This window comes from Alligator mississippiensis, chromosome 1 (genome assembly GCF_030867095.1).
Source record: "Alligator mississippiensis isolate rAllMis1 chromosome 1, rAllMis1, whole genome shotgun sequence".
Classification (NCBI taxonomy): Eukaryota; Metazoa; Chordata; order Crocodylia; family Alligatoridae; genus Alligator; species Alligator mississippiensis.
Genome location: NC_081824.1, coordinates 115277457 through 115298822, shown reverse-complemented (window position 1 = coordinate 115298822; position 21366 = coordinate 115277457). Strand labels below are relative to the sequence as shown.

The 21366-nt window shown below is 42.7% G+C and overlaps 2 protein-coding genes and 1 pseudogene across 2 annotated transcripts; 1 reads left to right on the top strand and 2 right to left on the bottom strand.

The window, feature by feature from the left end:
- The first annotated feature begins 1025 nt into the window (after positions 1–1025).
- TAAR5 (trace amine associated receptor 5) lies at positions 1026–2730 on the top strand. Its single transcript, XM_006270539.3, has one exon. It carries the CDS (start codon positions 1123–1125, stop codon positions 2116–2118), a length of 996 nt encoding a protein of 331 aa, XP_006270601.1. The 5' UTR covers positions 1026–1122; the 3' UTR covers positions 2119–2730.
- A 6692-nt stretch (positions 2731–9422) lies between these two features.
- LOC102559257 (trace amine-associated receptor 9-like) lies at positions 9423–10451 on the bottom strand. The gene has a single exon (XM_006270530.3). The coding sequence runs from the start codon at positions 10449–10451 to the stop codon at positions 9423–9425; it is 1029 nt and encodes a 342-aa protein (XP_006270592.1).
- Positions 10452–18160: 7709 nt separating this feature from the next.
- Positions 18161–19244, bottom strand: LOC102561561 (trace amine-associated receptor 9-like; annotated as a pseudogene).
- Between the last annotated feature and the right edge of the window lie 2122 nt (positions 19245–21366).

The following is a 21366-nucleotide window of genomic DNA, read 5'->3' as shown; positions in this document are numbered from 1 at the left end:
GAATACTGCACCTTAAAATGGGTATCTACTTATGTTCCTAGGGTTGGAAATAGGTAAGAATGACCAACCTGGCCACTGGAGCTTTCCTTTGAAGTAAAAATATATATTATTTTGTTAGATCATGGCCATGTGCCCAGAGGAAGCACAAGCTAATTCAAATTGGTCTCCTAAGAACAAAAATTATTTCCATTACTGAGTTAGAACTCCACGGCAAGTGGAAATTTACAAAAATCAGTGTTTTGTTCTATGGGAGTCAACAGTAAAGAGTATGGAAGACTTAGCTTTCCACAACTGGGGTGAGGCCAATTTCTCCATTTTAAAGGAGAACTCAATCTTGACTTACCTATATACCAGTATAAGTCCTTCTTCAGTTTCCCAAGCAGTAACAGAAACAAATACTGTACTTTTATCTGATAAATAAAAATGAAAATATGCATGAAAAGGATGCCATAAAATATGAACAAAGGTAAGAATTTCTGGGTGATCTCTTTTTTTAGACCAACTGCCTGGTTGGGATAGAGTTAGACAAATTTTTGGATATCTTTGGGTCTCTGGGAGAGAAGCAGGCAGAGCAACACAACTATGTATCCACAAAAATTGTTGCCTCTCACATATTTCCTGGACCATCACAGCTACAACATCGCTTCAACACTACTGTAAAATATAAACAAATGTATTGATAAGGTAACTATGCTAAGAGCATAAGAAATGCCATAACTGGTCAAACTACAAGTCCATCTAATCCAGTATCCTGTCTGTATCAATACCAAAAAGTGGGTGTTAAAGGAAGAGTGTTTATGCAGAGCACAACCAGAAGGATCCATCCTTCAGAGCTCCTCTTCCTCCAGCAATCTGCTTTAGTCCAGTCCATACTCATAATAATTTTTCCTTGTCATTTAAAAGATGTAATGTTGTCCATGATATTTGGAATTTATGCACATTTGATTGGAAGACAGAGGGGTCTCTCTCTCTCTCTCTGTCTTCTACTCTTCCACCCTCTCTTTTCTTATTTTTCAGGTAAGTGTCTGGGTCCTTAGCTGAAGGCTGGACTATTCATTAGGCATACAGAAGAAGTGGCAAAGAAAATAAATTAACTCTGTCAAGGAGCTTGGTATTAGACAAATGATCACCTCTTTGTGCTATGAGACAAACGGGTCCTGTTACAGAACACTACACCCCTTCGGGGTCCAGCTGACCATCTACCTCTTCTGTGCCATAGGCATGATGGTCACAGTACTGGGGAACCTGCTGGTTGTGGTCTCTGTCTCCCATTTTAAAGCTTTGCACACCCCCACCAACTTCTTGCTACTCTCTCTTGCCTTTGCAGACCTTTTCCTGGGACTAACTGTACTGCCCTTCAGTACTATTCGATCTGTGGAGAGCTGCTGGTACTTTGGAGACTACTTTTGTAGGCTACATACCTTTTTGGACACACTCTTTTGCTTGACCTCAATACTTCACCTATGTTTCATTTCCATTGATCGTCACTGTGCTATCTGTGATCCTTTGCTTTACCCCACTAAGTTTACCATAAGGGTGTCTTGCATCTACATAGCAACAGGGTGGTGCATACCTGTGATTTACACATCCATCTTCCTGTATACTAAGGCCATTGAAGAAGGACTAGGTCATTTTTTACAAGACATGCCTTGTGTTGGGAGCTGTCAGCTGCTCTTTAACAAACTCTGGGGCTGGATAAATTTCCCAGTGTTTTTCTTCCCCTGCCTCATAATGATAGCTTTATATATAAAAATATTTATTGTTGCAAACAGGCAAGCCAGACAGATAAACAGCATGAATAAGAGTATTGAGTCTCAACTAAACTTAGGAGCACCAAAGAGAGAAAGAAAGGCAGCAAAGAGCCTTGGGATCGCTGTAGGAATCTACCTCCTTTGCTGGCTACCCTTTACCATAGACACCATGGTAGACAGCTTTCTGGGTTTTGTTACTCCACCCATACTGTTTGATGTTCTCATCTGGTTTGCTTACTTTAATTCTGCCTGCAATCCCTTGATTTATGTGTTTTCCTATCGTTGGTTTAGGAAGGCAGTGAAGCTAGTTATAACTTGTAAGATCTTTGATTCTAGGACAGCTACAGTAGACTTGTATCAGGAATGAACCTAGTGCTTCTTATTTGTAAATTTAAACGTGTCTCTCATAAGCATTAAAATGGTAATAAACATGGAAACTCTTTCACGTTAGTCATGTTTAAAAGTATTAAAAAACAATGAGAGTATAGTAAATAATAAAGCCCCTGGGAAAAGGCACCAATCTGGATTCTTTTTGTACAACTGAAGGATCTAGTATTAAAAGTTGTGAGTTGACACCATCAATTATTATTTAAAAGCTTTGAAAACCTGGACCCAATTCCTGGAAGACAGCAACAGAAAATATCCAGGAAATACTGGATTACAAATCATCAAAACATTTCTCTGAATGGTGATTTGACCATTTAGTAGGCTGCTGTTTTTCATCTCTGTATTTTCAAAGCAGGTGCACAGGGCAGAGCCCAAACTTAATACATACTTGTTTTCATTTCCAGAGCAATTACACTTGCTTATACATTGTACATTGTCCATGTCTTTACTTGGGAGAGTTGGGAAACTTTTAAAGTGCTAATACTGTAATTTTGGATAATAACACATCAGTCTTATTGCTAGGCGCTATAAAAATAATCAGTATGTTTCTGAAATAGATTGGTTGCTTTCCTCTTTCTTCCCATTTCCGTGAATGAAGAAAATAATGTCCAAAGTAAATAAAAGGTAAACTGATCCTTTTTTTACATCATCAATGTAATAATAATTTTTCTATTTAGCCCATGTTCTAAAATCTGTGATATATTTTAAAGAAAAAATAACAGTGTGCTTTACCTTTCTTTGTAATTAAAAGCAATAGCCATATTCTTAAGGAAACATGTAGATCCTCATTTAGCAAGGTACTGAAACACATGACAAATTTCAAGCTTTTATGAGAAATCTTATAGGTTTAAACATACCCTTAAATACCTGCCTGATTGGCAGCTTGGTCTAGATGGTGAAATCCTCTCCATAATCATGTGATTTACAGTGTGAATTTCAGCAACAGCAGAGAAAGTAAAGATACCTAACCTGCATTGTAGGGTGAAACTTGGATAACTTAGTAGTTCAAAAATTGTTGAAAGCTGTTAATTATTTATTTAGTTGTTTTCAGTGGTTTGCAGCTAATAATTAGACAATCAGTATGAATCTGTTCTAAAGCTTATTCAAGTTAGTGGGAAATTTTCCAATGACTTCAGGGCTTAGGCCCTGTAGTATAAATACAATAAAAAGAGTTCACCTGGCAAGAGTTATATACAGAATCAGCAAGGTACAAACCATAATGAGCTGAATGACATAGTAATTACCTGGGCACAGTCTCTACAGGACATGGCACACAAATGTTTGGTCTTAAGGAGAAGGACGAAATTGGCTTTGATGGACCACATCATATGAAAGCAGTTTCTGTGGGACTTACAGCCAGAGACCTAGAATGCAGTATGTTGGAATAACCTGGCCATGTTGGCTGGGCTTTTTTTTAGTGGAAGAGCTAAACCAGAGGAAAAAAGGAACCGGAAACAAAGGAGGTAAGGGAATAACAACCCAGGGGACAGGAGAAGGGCCCCAAATAGAGGATAAAAGGGGGAGACATATATTGGACTGGTGTTACAGGTGCAGGAGGTCAGGGCACTTCAAGAGTCTGCCCCAAACTAGGAAAAAACCACAACCAGTACCAGAAGACATGAGGCTTAGAGGGCCTGAGATTGAGGAGGCTCCAGAAAAGAAGCAGATAGACTGCAGTTATGGGAAGAAACATAATGGGGGCCAGGAACTGACCCGAGGCACCCCCCCCCCCCTCCATAACAGACCTTCAAATAGCTGGGGGGAAAACAAACACTGTTGTGGACTCAGCCTGCACCCAGACCATAGTGAGTGAGGAGGTGATATCCCAGAGAGAAAGAACAATAGTAGATCAATGACCCCTCATTTGCCTACATGGCCAGACCTGCTACTATGAGTGAGGGTGAGTCACAATTTTCATTCTGGGGCAGACCTATATGATGCCAGCCCAACTGTTTCCAGCACTGTCGTGCATGGTAATACTGGAGTTCAACTTACCCTGTTTCCAAGAGATACTGCAGATTAGTTGGGGTGAGGGTCATCTGTGGGTCAAGAAGTGGGAATGCAGATGGGACCAGCCAAGGGGTTAGTTGGACTGGAGACTGAGGATCCCCACACAGAAGCTCTGGAAGAACCTCTGGATGTTGAGGAAATCATCAACCTTTGCCAGTTTGATGTGGAACAAACCTGGGAGGAAGGATTCTAACAAGCTCTACATGAGCCTGAGAGAGGCAATAGCTGACCTGAGGCCAAGAAAGTCATAGCCCATAGCCCAAGGGAGGCAGAACCAGGCCAGGATCCCAAAGCCCAAGAGGGTAGAAACCAATGCCTGAGAGGCTGAGACTAGGGCTGGCACCCAGGGGCCTGGTGTGGAGCATTGGGCCTAGGCAGAAAGGAGTCAGCTACACAGGTAGTTTGGGTAGGACTATGAGGGGTGGTTTCTGGAGGTCCCCTTAGTGCCTGAGGGGCATGTGACTGCTTCGAGTCCTGCTAGGGGTTAGGCTCAAGGCACTGACCAGGCTCAAGGGCCTGGAGCCCTTGCAGGGCAAAGACAGGGGCCAGGAAGCCCAGCATTCTGGTAGAGGGATGAGAACCAGAGCTAGGGGCCCAAAGCCCATTAGAGAAAGAAGTGCCTGTGAGAAGCAAAGGAAGGGTCAGGGATCTTTAACTGTGATGGGTGAACCTAGGGGCCAGGGATACCAAGCAAGAGGCAAGAGGTGGAGACCCCAAGAGACTGAGTCGAGAAACGTGCCTATGAGAAGCAATGCAAGGTCAGAGACCAGGAAGGGCAAACTCCGGGGCTTGGAGCCCTGAGCAAAAGGCCAGGGGTGGACTCCCCAGAAGACTGAGTCAGCAGAGATACCTATGAGAGGTGAAACATGGTCAGAGATGTGTTGCCTGTGAGGGGTGAACTCTGCAGTCATGGACCCCAAGCAAGAGACAAGGGATGGAGACCCCAAGAGTCTGGATCAACAGGGCTGGGACCCAGAAGCCTGGCCTGCTACAATAGGCCTAGGTAGCAAGGGGAAAGCTAGAGAAAAGGGGTGAAGGCTGGAAATGCCAAGACCCTTACAAGTGTGTGAAGGCCTGAGGTAGCCAGGTATTGACTTGAGGCCCCATCTAAGTGTAAGTGCTTTTAACAAGGCATGGCAGATGAGAGGCAATGGGGTGGGACCCTGGGAGGCCAGAGTGAGAGCCTGACAGGATAGGGATGATCTAAAAGGGGGTGTGATGGCAACCCCAGGCACCTCACCTGTTACAAATGTCATCATAGAATTGACAGGGGAAAAGCGGACAGGGAAGAAATAGGGTGCAGACAGAAGTGCAGCTACCAGATGTAACTAAGACCAAACAGAAGTTCACTGTTGGCTCCAGGAGGGAGGGGAATCTAGCTGCGGGCTGGGAGCCTGCAGCCTGGTTCCCATAGCAATGGCCACGGCTCTGTGCCAGGGCTCAGTGTTTTCAGAATGGGAAAAGGGAAAGGCAGTGGAGGGAGCTTTTCTTGGGCCTACCAAGCTGGTGCTGAAAGGTGGGGTGAGTGAATTGGAGCCTCCCCACCTCAGGAAGTTTCCGGTATACTTGCCCCACCCTCCAGGGGGGCTGAAAACCCCCCAGACTAAACTCCCTTCGCTCCTTTTCCCCGCTTCCATTCTGAAAACAGTGAAAGTCTGGGAGCTTTGCAGACACAAGTTACAGTAAATGCTACATTTTGAAATATCTTTATCTGATACCTCATGCAACAAAGGGTCGGATTTTTATCCCATCAGCCATTTTTTACATGAATGCTGCGTACTCCCAGAGGCTGGGGGGGGCACAGTGACCACCCATAGGCAGAGGTGGTGGCGGGGGCAGCAATGAGCGGGGAGCTCCCGTAGGCAGGGGGCAGCAGTGAGCAGGGGAGCTCTTGCAGGCAGCCACGGCAGTGTTGTTGGCTGGGGGGGAGGGTGGCAAGCGCTGACCAGCAGTCAGCGACCATCCACAGACACTGCTGGTGGTGGTGGTGGTGGTGGCCAGAGGTGATCAGGGATTGCCTGCAGATGCCGCCGGCAGTGCTGGCAGCGAAGCAGGGGCGGTGAGTGGCAACCACCCACAGGTGCCGCCAGCAGTGTCAGCAATGCTTTTCAAAGGGAATGCCAATCTCAGGGGGGTGCATATGCACCTGGGTGCACCCACTATGCATTGCCAATGATTTTTGATGCTGTCTGCAGCTATGAACTTGTGTTTGGTCACAGCTATAGACTGCTTTCTGTGGTCAGATCAGACAAAAATTGTCAATTCTGCCTGCACCCATAGACCATAGAGGTTTGACTGCCCGGGGTTGCACAGGGAAGTGTCAGACAATTGTTTGTCCTTCTTGTTACTTAGTATCCCAGGGAAAGTCTCCTAGAGCTCTATTAGTGCCCCTCCCACTGATTGAACTCCATTTGAGAGAATTGCCATAGGTATTGCGGCATTCACTGGCATCTTTGGAATGATCTCAAGGCACCCTGGTTGCGAGTCATGGCCCTAGAAAAAGTCCAATTGATACCCGGGGGTGCTATTATGGGGATTGGGAACTGCTCTGCAGGAGATGCTGTGCTTTAGGGACTCTCAAGCTATCACAGGCATGACCTGGACATAAGGGGTAGTGGCTCAGAGTCAGAAGTTTAGAGCCAGTGGTCTCAAACCAAGAGTTCAGAAACTAGGGGTTAGGCAGGGAGTCAAAGAGGTGCAGGTTACAATCTTGGAGTTTAGACACCAGGGGCTAGGCAGGAATACAGGCAGAAGCTGGAGGCTAGTGTAACCCTGCTTGTGTTCAGTGTATGTTTGATTATGGTTGTGTTCTACACTAATAAAGGCTACTGATATAGGACAAGTTCTAAAAGAGCTGGGATAGGCAACTGGAAGAGGAGCAGTGGAGACCCCAAACAGTGGCAACCCGAACAGCGCTTCCTAGAATCACACCCTAGCAGTCCACTCCAGCAACAGAAAGGCAGCAACTCCAGTGTGGGCCTCCCTACCCAGCACTTGCTACTTTGGATGGTGTAGGTGGTAGAATCCCCCAAACGGAGGAGCATCCCCAGAAGTGGGAAGCAACAGGGCCTCTGTGGTGGGCTGCACTAGTCAGCCCTTGGTGTTTTGGCTGGTAGCTGGTAGAGTCCCTGGATGGCAGCCTTGGGTGAGACTCCCTTCCTAACTGACTGGGCTGAGTGATAGTTTCCTGGGCTGGTTTGCTGATGAATGTGATTTTGATCTGGTTTGAGCTATAGTTCAGAGTTAGTAGTTAAGTTTTCCTTAACATGTATGCTTACTCTCGTTTTCCCTTTTAATAAATCCCTGTTTCAGTTTAACATTTGATTGCACGTGGGGAAATTTAAACATTCGAACATCTGGTTAAAATCTGGTTTCCCATATTTCTGGATGGGGGCTCCAGCTAAATTTGAAAGTTGAACCCTAAAAATTGAACCCGGCCCTTGTTACTGCCATCAAGTGCTTGGCAGAAGGACTACACCAGAAACTGAGCAAAGGTTCAGGAGAGGTCTAGAAGCTAGGCAAGAGAGGAGGACTGGGGAAACCAGGAGCAGTGAATGGGTGGGCAGGGGTAGAAGCTGGAAAGATGGCTAGAACCAGAGCTACGAGTCTAGAAGCGCAGCATCAGGCACACTGAGGCTACAACAAACAGCTGTTTTGTTGGGAGCCTACAGAGCGCTGCAAGGGCTGCTGCTTACATAAAACAGCCATACCCAAGCACTTTCATGGGCACCAGCTGGGGGCATTCAGGCAGTTCCACCCAGGGAATCAGAGCCAGCTGAGGTCTTGCCTTCTGTCCTGATTCCTGTATTTGTATGCAATCCATACAAATATAAATACTTGTTTTTTCCCTGTCCCATATGCTGACTACATCAATATATGTCTTTCACAGCCCCTACCATGAGGGGATGGGATATTTTGATTGTGGCTGGAAGACTATAGACTGTTTATTTTACTTTTGAAAACTTCATGATTAGCCTGTATTGTGTGTGCGCCATGCAAACATTCTTGGTTGTAGAGTGGTCATTTCAGGGGAGTGGACTCTTAAAGCTCTTGTAGATGTGTGGGGAGCCTGCTTTGACGTGCTGGAAATCCAGCACATTAGAGCAAGCTCGATTAATCAACTCTACTCGAGCACAGAAATTGATGTGCTCTGGCAGCCTTCTTCATGCTGAAAAAATGGTGGTGGGGCGCTTTGAATGAAAACACATTTGATGAGTTTTAGTTCAAAGCACCCCTCCACCATTTTTCAGTGCAGGGACGCTGATACAAGTGACACGCAGAAACTTTTAATTAGTGCAACTCGCTACTTAAAGTGCCCAGTGTCGAGTTCCAGAGCACATGTAAAAATGCCCATAGATTTTGTGGTTATACAGTTTTATATTCAGCCATATTTTCATAAAAAATATAAAAACAAATTTAAAACTTTGAAAAATATTTTGATTTGATTTGATCATAGAAAAACACCATATGACCAATTTTCCCATTTGCACTCATTCTTTTATTAGCTAAAAAGTGTAACCAAAACCCAAAATAAGAGTATTTTTGAAGAGATTTTTTTAAAACTGAAAAATATACATTAACCTTAAATATTTCAGCAAGCATACTGCCTTTTGTTGGACAGCATTGGCCTTACAATATACAGATTTTTTACTGGGTAATGCATGACATAAATTCCTTGTGGGTTAATCGTGTTGCAAAGAGTAAGTTTTATAACTACCTTCTTTATTTATTTTTTGCTGCTTAAAAGAACACAGAACCTAGGCAGTACTTCCACTGGTCTCCAAAATTTGTTTTTTCTCAGAATGTTTTAGTTAAAAAAAATGAAAAAAGATCTTTTCTTAGCTCTTTCTTCCTTCAAAATAAGCTGATGGATTTTTCAAGTTAGAGTAAAATTGATCAAAAATCAAAATTCATTTAGATAAGAAAGTTACTGAACCATTAACCCTCAGAAAGAAAGCTATTAAAAAGTGATGGTGCAGGTTTGTGCACAGTAAACTTAAGTAAAAGAACTAATACAATAATACAAAAATAATCAGTACTGTAGATTGTTCATTTTAATGATATATTATTGATTATTTCCATTAAATATTTATATTAACTGAAATATTTAAAAATACATGGACTTTACAATCAGAGCCAAATGCAATTTTCATAAAGAGCCAAAAATGTTCATTGTCAAAGGTGGCAATACAGCAACCTAAAAAACCTTCTTAAACACATTGGTAACCCTCTGGGATGCCTAATGGATTATTTAAATACAATACTGAGTTCTCGTCATTCTGAAAATAAGTTCATGGTTGAACAGTCAAGTTTCAAGATTTTACAACTAACAATCACTTTCATTGCTTTGCGAAACCAAGGATAAAAAAAAGAGTAAATCAAAGGGTTAATGGCAGAGTTAGAATAAGCAACCCAAACCATAATATCAAAGGCAACTGGTGGAGTTATAAAGTTAAGGAAGGCATCAATTATTACAGTCATAAAATAGGGTGACCAGAATATGAGGAAAGCAATCACAGCTATGCCCAGTGTTTTAGCAGCTTTTCTCTCTCTTTTCCCCACTCGGTTACTGTAATTATCTGAGGACTGTGTTTTGTTGCTCACACTCTCTATCAATCTAGCTTGTCTTTTAGCTACACTGAAGATCTTGCTGTTAAGTACTATCATTGTAAAGAAAGGTATGAAATAAAGAAGAGATGAAATGAACACCCAGGTCTTGTTGAAAACAAGCTGACAGCTTCCTACACAGGTGAGAGCTTTCACTAATTCTTGTAGCCCTTCATCATTGGCTCCAGTAAAGACTACAGAGAAACTGTACACTATTGAAAATGTCCAGGCAGCAGCTGCAAACATTCTTGAAACAAGCATGGTGAACTTTAAGGGATAAATTAAAGGATCAGTAACAGCAACATACTGATCGATGGAGATGACACATAAGTGAAATATTGATGCATAACAAAAAAATGCATCTAAACAGCTGTGGAATCTGCAAAAAAATTCCCCAAAATACCAGCAAGTTTCAACAGATCTTATAGTGCTGAAAGGCAGCACTGTCAAACCCAAGCCAAAGTCAGCGCAAGCCAAGGAGGCAATTAAAAAATTAGTAGGAGAGTGAAGCTGCTTGAAATAAGCAATTGAAATAATTACCATTAGATTTCCTCCTATGGTAAGAATTGTCAGAAATCCAAAGACAAAGAACAACGTTACTTGGAATGGAAAAGACCAGACTGTTTTATAACAAGATCCATTAATGTGCTCAAAGCAGTACTGTAAATCTTCCTTTTCAGAACAAGTTGAGTCCATTATTTCCCTCAAGCTCTTAATTTTGAGTTCTTGAATGAAGACTTCTTTCTAGGAAAGTGAGTGTGAGCTCCTACTTCCAACTCTTCCTGAAAAAAAGTAACTATGCATGTTAATAGAATAACCCTCCAAGCACATATTGAGTACAGCAATTAAAATGAAATCAGAAAACAAAAAATGTGAAATGTATGATCTCCATTTAATAACTGGCAAAATAAATTATTATACTTAGGATATCTCGATTCTGCACTGGAATTGTTCCCTACTTGCTATGACTTTCCTTATGCATTCCCTTTTGAGAAACTCCAGTACACATATCAATGTGAACAGAGATGTGAACAGAACTATGAGGGAGGCTTGCAATTTATGTGACTTTTTCTCCCCTGGGTGCTTTTGAAACAGGTTATTACAGACAAGTTCTCATTTCTCCCAAAATAAAAACAGTGAACCTGAAGCAGGTATAACTATTTTCCCAAATAAACAAGCCCATACAGAGTGAGGATCATTTTTACATCATACATGCTGAAAAGCAAACTTGACTATTAAGGTCCCAAAATTTTATGGTGTTTTTGGTAATAAAATTAGAGGCCATCCTCCCTGCTCTTTTTAACCAGCTTTAGCCATGTTGGCTAAGTACAGAGAGTCAAAAAGTCTGAGACTGAATAAATTCACTCTATGCAAGTTAGTTTAAGCTGCACAGAGTGAACCCATAAGCAAGTGAACAGATGTTCACTTTTGATTCGGGAAATGCAGCCACATGGCTGCAGCATCCCAGGCTGGCAGCCAGGGGCAGAGCTAGAACATGTCTCCCTGCTCAGTTGAAGCAGACAGTTTGGGCCAAGGTTAGTCCACCCACCCTGCAAGCAGGGGCTTGTGGGGAAAATGCAAAGCATATTGGGATACTGGGAGACTGGGAATTAACTTGAATCTGGAGGACACCTGATACTACATCCATCCAGTTTTATCTTAAACCAGTTTTGGCCATTTATGCTCACTGAACTTCTGTTGTATTATAGATTTGAAATGGTTTCTGCTCATTTATACTGGTTTATGTGTAATTTCTGTCCCTATCCCCTAGCTTCAAAGGTGAGGGACAGAAATTAGACAAATTCCTGTGTGATATATGTGGAGCAATCATGTCCTCCATCTGCCTTCCTCAGCCTTCATTTTTCTAGGCTGAATAAGCAAAGCCATTTCAGTCTCTCCTAATAAGATTGACTCTCCATTACTTTGACCACCATACTGTACTCTACATCATTTTTAGTTTCAATATGTATTTCATGAACATCAACAGCTGGAAGTGTTCACAGAATTTCAGGCAAAGTCTTGTTAGTGCCTTGGCAAGAGTCTCCATTTCTTCTGGAAATGCCTTTCTTTCTACAAGTTAAGATTGTACTTCAATTTTTTTTTAAAGATCCAACTTTTTCATGCCTACATCAATTTTGTGGGTCATTGTCATGCTGAAATCGAATGAGATATCTTGCTGCCAAGTGGAGAGTCCCTGGGTCACAACAGTAAATAGTCTTTTTCACTAGACCTTCTTCTCATGTTTCTACCGCATTTGAGCATTTTGTTATACATGCTTATGCTCTTTTATTGTACTTTGCAAGATCTTTCATCCTTCAAGCAGCGAGCAATACAGCAGGTGTTGCATAGTCTGAGGCACTAGGCCACAGTTACAGGTGTTTGAACCAATGGTATAGCTGCACTTCTTCATTAGTTCCTTGGAATGTCCAACTCCAGTACACAGGCGATTGAGACATTGCCACATTTGCCATGGTTTCTCAGCCCCTAGTGGTAAGCACCGCTGTTGGAATGTGCGTTTTTTGCTGTCGGGTATTTTCTTCAGCCTCTCATTCCACATCTGTAGTGTCTCCCTGGATGTGGCATCAAGAGGTTGGGTGCTGGTGAAGAAGCTTCTGTGGGCTTTTGTGTACTGCCGGATAGTTGCACGGCATTTTTTGTGTGCTGCAGGATAGTTGTACAGCGATTTTTTACTAGACCATAAAAGCCAGACCCACAAAAGGACTTAGATATGGGTATAATAACAGGTTTAGGGATTTGACCCCATGTCTGATGCCCCCTGGCAATCAGGTTTGCCTGTTGTACCCTTTGGCTTATCTGCTACTTCCCCCCATTTTTCCCCTGCCTGCCAGACCTTTGATGGGAAGCATTATTATAATTTGGGAAGCTGCCCTCAGTCACTGGAATAGCATCTTAGGTGCTTCTCTCTGCCAGTCACAAAGATGCTATTCCAGTGACGAGGGCCTAAGTCACATCAGACCCAATCTACACTCATTTTAATGAACCTTGCTAGTAACTGCTTCCTAGCCTCCTAGGTTTTCTCTACTCTCTGTAATCCAAGACTTTATTAGGCCTAACTGGACTTTTACTTGTCAGCCCTTCCTCAGTCCTCCAGATCCCTTGTCGTCTCTATCTCTTTCCACTGGCCTTCCTCATCCCACAATACCAATAATCAACCTTGCCCTCACAAGGTGCTTTATAATGGCTTCTCAAGACTCCTGCCCCATAATGGCTGTGGCCAGCACAGTGCTCCTCATTTCAGTGGTCTTCACTCTCCCCTTCTAGCCACTCCCATGCCTTAAGGGCAACATAGAAAATGGGATCACTAGAAAAAGGGTGTATAAAGAAGAAGACTAACCTCCCACCCCTGGGGACTCACACAACTCAAGCAAAACCTCTTGTCCCTAGTGGGAGGCTATCCCAGACATACACATAAGGGTTGCCTTATATCCTGTTTGAGTTCCTACACAGCAATCTAGTCTACCCCTCCATGGGGTTCCTCTCCCATGGGGCATCTGGAGCAAAATGCTATCAATTTAAACAATGCAACTCTGAGCTCCACCCCTTTCCATCACTTGATCCGACTCCCTCAAGTTTCTCATTAGCCCATCAGCACCCTACAGCTGTGCTGCAATCCTCTCAGCTTGCTGTAGTCCTCTCCATTTTGCTGATGCCTACAGCTTGTACAAGCTCCCCACCTTCAGCTTTGTAGTTCCTATCCTTGGCTCCCTTAGGCTGACAAGTCTTCATAGCTGGCTCTAAGTCAGCTGCCTACAACTGTTTGCAGCTATCTAGTGCTGTCCTCTCGTCATTTAAGTAAGACAGCTTAGCAGTTCCTGTAGCAGTACTACAAGGTATTGCCATGCCTGTGTTTTACACCCCTCCCTCTGAGAACAGAATTTACAAGCCCTGGTTAGACATCTAACATTCCTTATGCAGTTCATGGGGAGAGGTAGGCACCAGTTACTGGATTCACAACAGTCAACGTGCTGAGCAGGAGGAGGCTATAGCTAGCCAATAGGTAGCCTCTGAAATCCTTCCTCTCAATAGACTTGGAGGTCAATGTAAGAGTAGTAATCATATTTCAAAAACTTCTCTTTTATCCAAGCTTAAAAGTCATCTCTCTGACAAAAGATAAATTGCTCATACTTTGCTTTTATGACACAGGTGATGGATGAATTAGTGCTTCTATATTGTTATATGGAGTCATTGAATAAAATGCACATATGTGGCTGGCAGTCAGGACTCACTAAAGAATAATTTCATATTTGATTTCATCGTTTTGAAAGGTTGATCTTAGCTGGACTTTTGGCAATTCACACTATAATTCCAGACCTAATTTTCTTTGCTAATCAATTCCCTTTTCCTTTGAATCTCTTTATTTATTACTAATATCCATCTCAGGAATTTTTTTAGCTCCTTAGATATACAGCAGGGGCAGGCAAAACACAGTCTACAGGATGGATATCACCTACTAGACCATTGTATCCGGTCTCGGGGGGCCCTTAAAAAAATTTAGAAAATTATTATCTGCCCCTGGCTGCCTGTCAAAGATGACAAGGTACTAGTGGCAGTAGGACCCAGGGGGAGCCAGGCAGCAGGACATAGGGGTGGCAGGACCCAGCAGACACAGCAGCAAGACCCACCTGGCCCTGCCTGGCCCTGCCCCACCCCTAGCCCATAACTGGAAGCCTCTGCCTAGCAGAGGCTTCTGGCCTTGTATCCATGAGGCTGTTTCATAGATTTCATAGATTTCACAGACATTAGGGTTGGAAGGGACCTCGGGAGATCATCAAATCCAGCCCCCTGCCCCAAGGGCAGAAAGTCAGCTGAGGTCAAAGGATCCCAGCAAGGTAAGTGTCCAAATGCTTCTTAAAGGAGTTCAGAGTGGGTGCTTGCACCACCTCTGGAGGGAACCTATTCCAGGCCTTGGGGGCTCGGACAGTAAAGAAGTTTTTCCTTATGTCCAGCCTAAAACAGTCTTAGAGGAAATTGTGACCGTTGGTCGTTGTCATCCCTCAGGTACTCTGGTGAACGATGTTCTCCCAGATCCTGATGCATACCCCTGATGTACTTATAGGCTGCCACCAGGTCTCCCCTGAGCCTACACTTTTCTAGTATGAAGAACCCCATACCTCTCAGCATCTCTTCATAAGGCCTATTCTCCTGCCCTCTGATGATGTGCATGGCTCTCCTCTGGCCTCTCTCAAGCTTCTCCATATCCTTCCTGAATTGTGGAGCCCAGAATTGGATACTCCAGCTGTGGCCTCACCAAGGCCGAGTACAGTGGGAGGATGACATCCTGAGTTTTACTTGAGAAGCATCTATGGATGCAAGCCAGAGTTTGGTTTGCTTTAACACAGCAACTTCAAAGCTAGCCACATCAGCAGGCATCTGGGTTTTCTGTTTCCCTCAGAATAATGGAAAAACCCATGGATTACCCCTTTTACCTAGGGTCGGGGGAGCTGTGCAGGGTGCAGGGAGTGAGGGGCACCAGCAGGGCTGGGGGCTGTGGCTTGGGAGTGAGGGACCTGGACCTGCATTCTGTGACCTAAGGGGGTAGGGGGAGCTCTGATTTTCCATGATAAAAAACCCCAAATCACATACCAAAATTTATAGGTATTTAGAATGTATTTTATTATAGTGACTGGGGCACTGGTAGGCTTCAAATTGCTTTAAAATTGTGAATATATCAATAAAAATTGTGTTCAATTGATTCCTATGTATATATATATAGTGGTGTTTCATTTTAATCATCAAGATGAACATGAGCCTGCAATGTGATGCTGCGGCTAGTAAAGCGACCAAAACACTGGCTTGCATCCATAGATGCTTCTCAAGCAAATCCCAGGACGTCATTCTCCCCTTGTACTCGGCCTTAGTGAGGCCGCAGCTGGAGTGCTGCGTCCAGTTTTGGGCTCCACAATTCAAAAAGGATGTGGAGAAGCTTGAGAGAGTCCAGAGAAGAGCCACGTGCATGATCAGGGGTCAGGGAAGCAGACCCTACGACGACAGGCTGAGAGCCCTGGGGCTCTTTAGCCTGGAAAAGCGCAGGCTCAGGGGTGATCTGATGGCCACCTATAAGTTTATCAGGGGTGACCACCAGTATCTGGGGGAACGTTTGTTCACCAGAGTGCCCCTAGAGATGATGACTAGGTCGAATGGTCATAAACTACTACAAGACCGTTTCAGGCTGGACATAAGGAAGAATTTCTTTACTGTCCGAGCCCCCAAGGTCTGGAACAGCCTGCCACCGGAGGTGGTTCAAGCGCCTACATTGAGCACCTTCAAGAGCAAAATGGATGGTTATCTTGCTGGGATCCTATGACCCCAGCTGACTTCCTGCCCTTTGGGCAGGGGGCTGGACTCGATGATCTTCCAAGGTCCCTTCCAGCCCTAATGTCTATGAAATCTATGAAATCAATTTGGGGGCTTTTATAAGAGAATTTGCCATTTTTAATAATTGAATTTGTGATTTTTATCAGAAAAACCCAGGATCCTTGCACATCACTTTTGAACATACTGTTGTCTGTATATATTGGTGTACTTTTGGTGTACTTTAACCATGCTAGTCCAAAGGATCATCAGGTTTATATGAATCTTTGATCTTCTCAAACAATGTTATTTGTAGTAGGGGTGGAACGCCGTAGCCGTGATAGTTCAGGAAACATATGAGAAGAAAGGATTTTTCAGCGATATGTTTTATTGGACCATTTGTATAGTGTGTGGACCCTTCCCTTCCTAGTACCTACCATTATGGCTGGGCTGGGGGGCAGATCTCTTCTGGACTTGCTTCTCAAATGTCCTAAAAAGTCCACTGTGGCAGAACTAGGGGTAATTGTACCATCCTGAGAAGGCAGGAGAAAAGTCAGGGCTAGCAGTTGCACTAGCTACCAAGTTCAGCCTCCATGGAAATGGGAAAGAACTGACAGTGATAAATTGTGAGTACACTGTGTGGGCTAAGCTACTCAGTGTGTAGGCTTTCCATAAGGTAGCTTGTTTGTCCCTTCTTCTCCCTCTTTAATAAACCCTGTTACAGTTTACTGTTGCTTGCAAATGGGAAGTTTATTCAATTTGGAACATTATGATAAGATTTATTTTCCCATGTTTTTTTTTTTTGGGGGGGGGGGGGGGAGCAGGGACCTGAACAAGGATAGAAAATGTGTGTATAACCCCTAAATATGAACCTGGTTTTTGTTATTGAGATCCAGCCTAGGTTACAGTATACAATTGTTCTAATAAAAACGATCTATCTGCAGAAGGGGCATGGCAAAACCTTGGTCTTGGCATAAGAAAAGGTGTCTCTGGACATGTGGTATGCCCTAGATTCTCAGAAGTTGAAGTTCAGGAGGAACAGGTCCACTTCCTGCACAGGGGGTGAATGCTGATGTTGCCACTCATCCCCTCCTTTCCTCTGCCAGAATTCAGCAGGGAGTGGAAGGGAGGGGAAAGGCGAAAAGCAGCAGCATTTATCCCCAGGCTCTGGTACCACATGAAAGCAGGGCCTCTAGCCAGATCCCATCCTGATCAGCTGGCAAGCTCAGATCCTTATGCTCATGCAGAGCTCCAGCAGAAGCCTGCACTGAACAGGAAGTGAGCTCAGATCTCAGGCAAAAGGCATGGTACAGCCAAAGTTGGGGGAGAAAGGGGCCTCGTTGCCCTGTTCCTGGATCTGCTACTGTATACAGCACATTTTTTTTACCAATTTCATAACAAACAAAATGTTGAAAGAATGTATTAATCTGTATGAAGTGTTTGTTAGCAACAAAAATTTGCACAAAAAGGAAAACAAATAAAAGCAAACAAATGTAGAAAGCAGTTTAATACTAATTTTCTTTTCCTAAAAAAACTGTTTGTTTGTTTCTTTATCCATATAGATTTTCCCACTCCCCTGTCCCCTACCGAGTTAGTAAGGAATACCAGGCAATTAGAGGTTCAGTTCTCTTCCAAGAAGTGAAATGGCTCCAACTCACTTTAACAAGAACAGTATAAGATCCCTACTCCTTGATTTTCAAATTACAGTCAAGTGATGAAGTTTCAAAAACTAACCAGGTAACACAGTTACTAATCCTTAACTCTGTTTATAAAAAGAATTTGTGTTAGAAGATGGATGATATTTAGTTTTGTGCAAAGTATTACTTCTGCATTCACAGACCAGTATAATTAAAAATGAGGTAAATGTCAATGAAACACATTTTTATTTTTAATAAAATGCTACTTTAAATTATAAAAGTTCCATATATGTCATTGAACATCTTTAAAATTAGCCACAATCACAGTTACAGATAATATTATATCGATTAAGATCTAAGTAGACATTGCAAAGTTCTAAACAAATAAGAAGCAGGAATATGTACAGGGCCCCTAAGTGAACTCTCATTAGAGCATGTTAGCATAACATTTAGTTTTCATTCTGAAAATAAGTTCATTGTTGAACAATCATGTTTCATCATTTTGCAACTTACAATCACTTTCATTGCTTTCTGAAACCAGGGGTAAAAGAAAGAACAAATCAGAGGGTTAATAGCAGAGTTTGAATAAGCAAACCAACACATAATATCCACAACAAGAGGAGGTGATATAGAGTTACGGAAAGCATCAATTATTACCATGGTATTATAAGGAAACCAGAATACCAAGAAAGCAATCACAGCCACTCCCAATGTTGTTGCAGCTTTTCTCTCTCTTTTGCTAACTCTGTTCCTGTAATTATCAGAGGTCTGTGATTTATTGCTCATCCCCTCTATCACTCGAGCTTGCTGTTTAGCCATACTGAAAATCTTGCTGTAAAGTGCTATCTATCATTGTAAAGAAAGGTATGAAATAAAGGAGGCCAGCTATAATGACCCAGATTTTATTGAAAGTAACCTGGCACCTCCCTACACAGGAGAGAATATTCTCTAAATCCTGTATCCCTTCTTGATTAGCTCCAGTGTAGAATACTGCAAAACTGTACACAAAAGAGAGTCCCCACGAAGCAGTTACACACACTCTAGAAACAGGCACTGTGAACTTGAAGGGGTAAATCAGAGGGTCATTGACAGCAACGAACCGATCAATAGAAATGAAAAACAAGTTAAATATTGATGCATAACAAAATAATACATCCAAACAACTGTGGAATCTACAAAATGTTTCTCCAAAGTACCAGCAGCTTTCAACTAATCTTACAGTGCTGAAGGGCAGCACAGCCAGACCCAGACCAAAATCAGCCCCTTCTAAAGAAGCAATCAAGAAGTTTGTAGGAGAGTGAAGCTGTTTAAAATAAGTAATAGAAATAATTACCATTAAGTTTCCTCCTATACTAAGAATCGTCAGAAAACCAAGAACAAAATATAAAGTTACTCGGAAAGCAGAAGGCCAGACTATTTTAGTGAAAGACCCGTTAATGTCCTCAAAGCAATAATGCAAATCTTCCCTTTCAGGAAAAGCTGTACCCATTATTTCCTTCGAGGTGTTCATTTTAAGCTATTGAAGGGAGGCTTCTGCCTATGGAAGATACATTGCTCCCAACTCCTCCTGAAAAAAAAAATGTTTTATGTTAATAGGATAATTCCCCAGGACCATTTTGAACACAACATTGAAAATGAATTGAGAATGTAAAAACAATTCTCATAGGTAAGATTTCCATTTAGGCATTTTCCCCTTGGTTATTTAAAAGAAGAACTAAAATACTTGGGAGGGGGGAAATAATTTTTTGGTCTAAATTCCATAGTAAAATTCATTCCTACTTGTGAATTTCCTTGTGCTTCTCCTGAGAAACTCCAGTTCACAAGACTACGTGTGCAGAGATGTGAATAGAACGCTTGATGAGCCTTACAATTTATACAGGTTTTCTCCCCAGAGTTCTTGTGGCAAAGGGAATGACAAAGCAAGCTCCCTCCTCTTGAAAAGTACAAACAGTGAATCTGAAGCTAAGGTAGTGATCTTCCTAAAAAAAAAGAAATGTTCCTATGGTGATGGTCATAAGCATTATTTGCTAACACTGGGCATATATTATTATTATTACATAGTATGTGCTGCAAAACAACAGCTTACATTTGTGTCAGTTGTGCAATCATTATCTTTTTTAGTAACAACACTTGGCGGTGGACTGTGTTGTATACCAATTTTAATTTTGTGACTTTACAGTACAGCCTATGTGATGGAGTAAATATCAGGTCCTGAGATTGTCATAACATAAATGGACTGACTGGAACTTCTTACCAGTCTCCTTTAATATTTATGGGGAACAGCAGTGTCCCTTTTCACCTTTTTTTCTTCTAGGTTAAACAATCCAAGCTCTCTCAGATCATTTAGGTAAAATAATTTCTCCATTCCTACAAGCAACTCAGCTTTGTATGTGTTCCTGTTAGCATGTACTCCTTTCCAGGCACCTACAAGAGGTGTCCGGAATAATACGTGGAACCAGAACTGTTACCAGGTTTACCCATCCCTTTGGGGTACGCCCATTTATTAGAGTTACATTTCTGGGGTCGCTGTAATTCTATCGATGTGCTGCTTGTGTCACTTGTGTTTCTATATGGAGCTGTATCTCTCCTTTCTGCAAGTCCTCACCCCCACAATGGAGCTACCTTGTAGGGTTTAGTTTCAATGGGGCTGGGTTCCTCCAGCTACCGAATCAATCAAACACATACACACATACAGGTTAAGAGAGCACATCTGAGTCAGGCCGGGTTACTCAGCATTTCCTGGCTGATACCCTCATAAGCCCCAACCTCAGCACAGGAATAGAGTATGTTTGAGGCGGCTGGGTCAGTCACCATTTACAGGCTGACCCCCTCATATACTACAGCTCAGCACAGGAAGAGCACGCACACAATCAATAAAACAGTCAGACACACACACACAGGTTAATAGGGTACCTCTGAATGGGCAGGGTTAGTCAGTACTTCCAGGCTGACACCCTCATGGGACCCAGCTCAGCACACCCCTTATTTCAGCAGGACAGTAATAAATGCAGTTAGACATACACACATGCATGTTAACAGAGTGCGTCTGAGCAGGTTGGGTCCAATCAGCACTTTTAGCTGATACCCTCATGCACCTCAAAACTCAACACATCCCAATCTCTTGTCATAAGTGTCTTAGTAGTAACTCACTTGATGAGATAACCCCACAGGATCTTTGAGCTTTACAGGGATCTTTGGCTTAAGTAAAAGAAGTGTTGTTACAGAGCAGGTGTGGAGGCAGAGGAGAAGAAAGAGTAAACAAGGTTTGGAGAGAGAGTATAGCAACCAGCTTGACTATAAAAATTATTTTATTGCCAGGTATATGAAACTTATGATGATACTAATAGTAATAGCCATAAAAGGGAAAACAAACAAAACAGTTACAATATTACCCAGTTTCAATTAGGTATTTGGGGAAGTCTAGCTCACATTTGATCAACAAAGGTCAGGTTTAGAAAGCTGTGCCTGGAGTAAGGCAGACAAGGTTCTTTCGGTGAATCTGATAACTTTTATTAGACCAACCTACACCCCTGTGCCTGGAGTAAGACAGAGTAGGAGAGAGAGGGATTGAACCAAGTCTGAGGTTTAGAAACAAAAGAGGGATAGAGAGAGAGAGGGAGTTGGGGGTCTCATCACTCCAAGGTTCCCAGGTATTTCTTGAC

Coding starts and splice junctions, on each gene's coding strand:
- LOC102559257 (XM_006270530.3), bottom strand. CDS start 10,451: ATGGACTCAACTTGTTCTGAAAAGGAAGATTTACAGTACTGCTTTGAG.
- TAAR5 (XM_006270539.3), top strand. CDS start 1,123: ATGATCACCTCTTTGTGCTATGAGACAAACGGGTCCTGTTACAGAACA.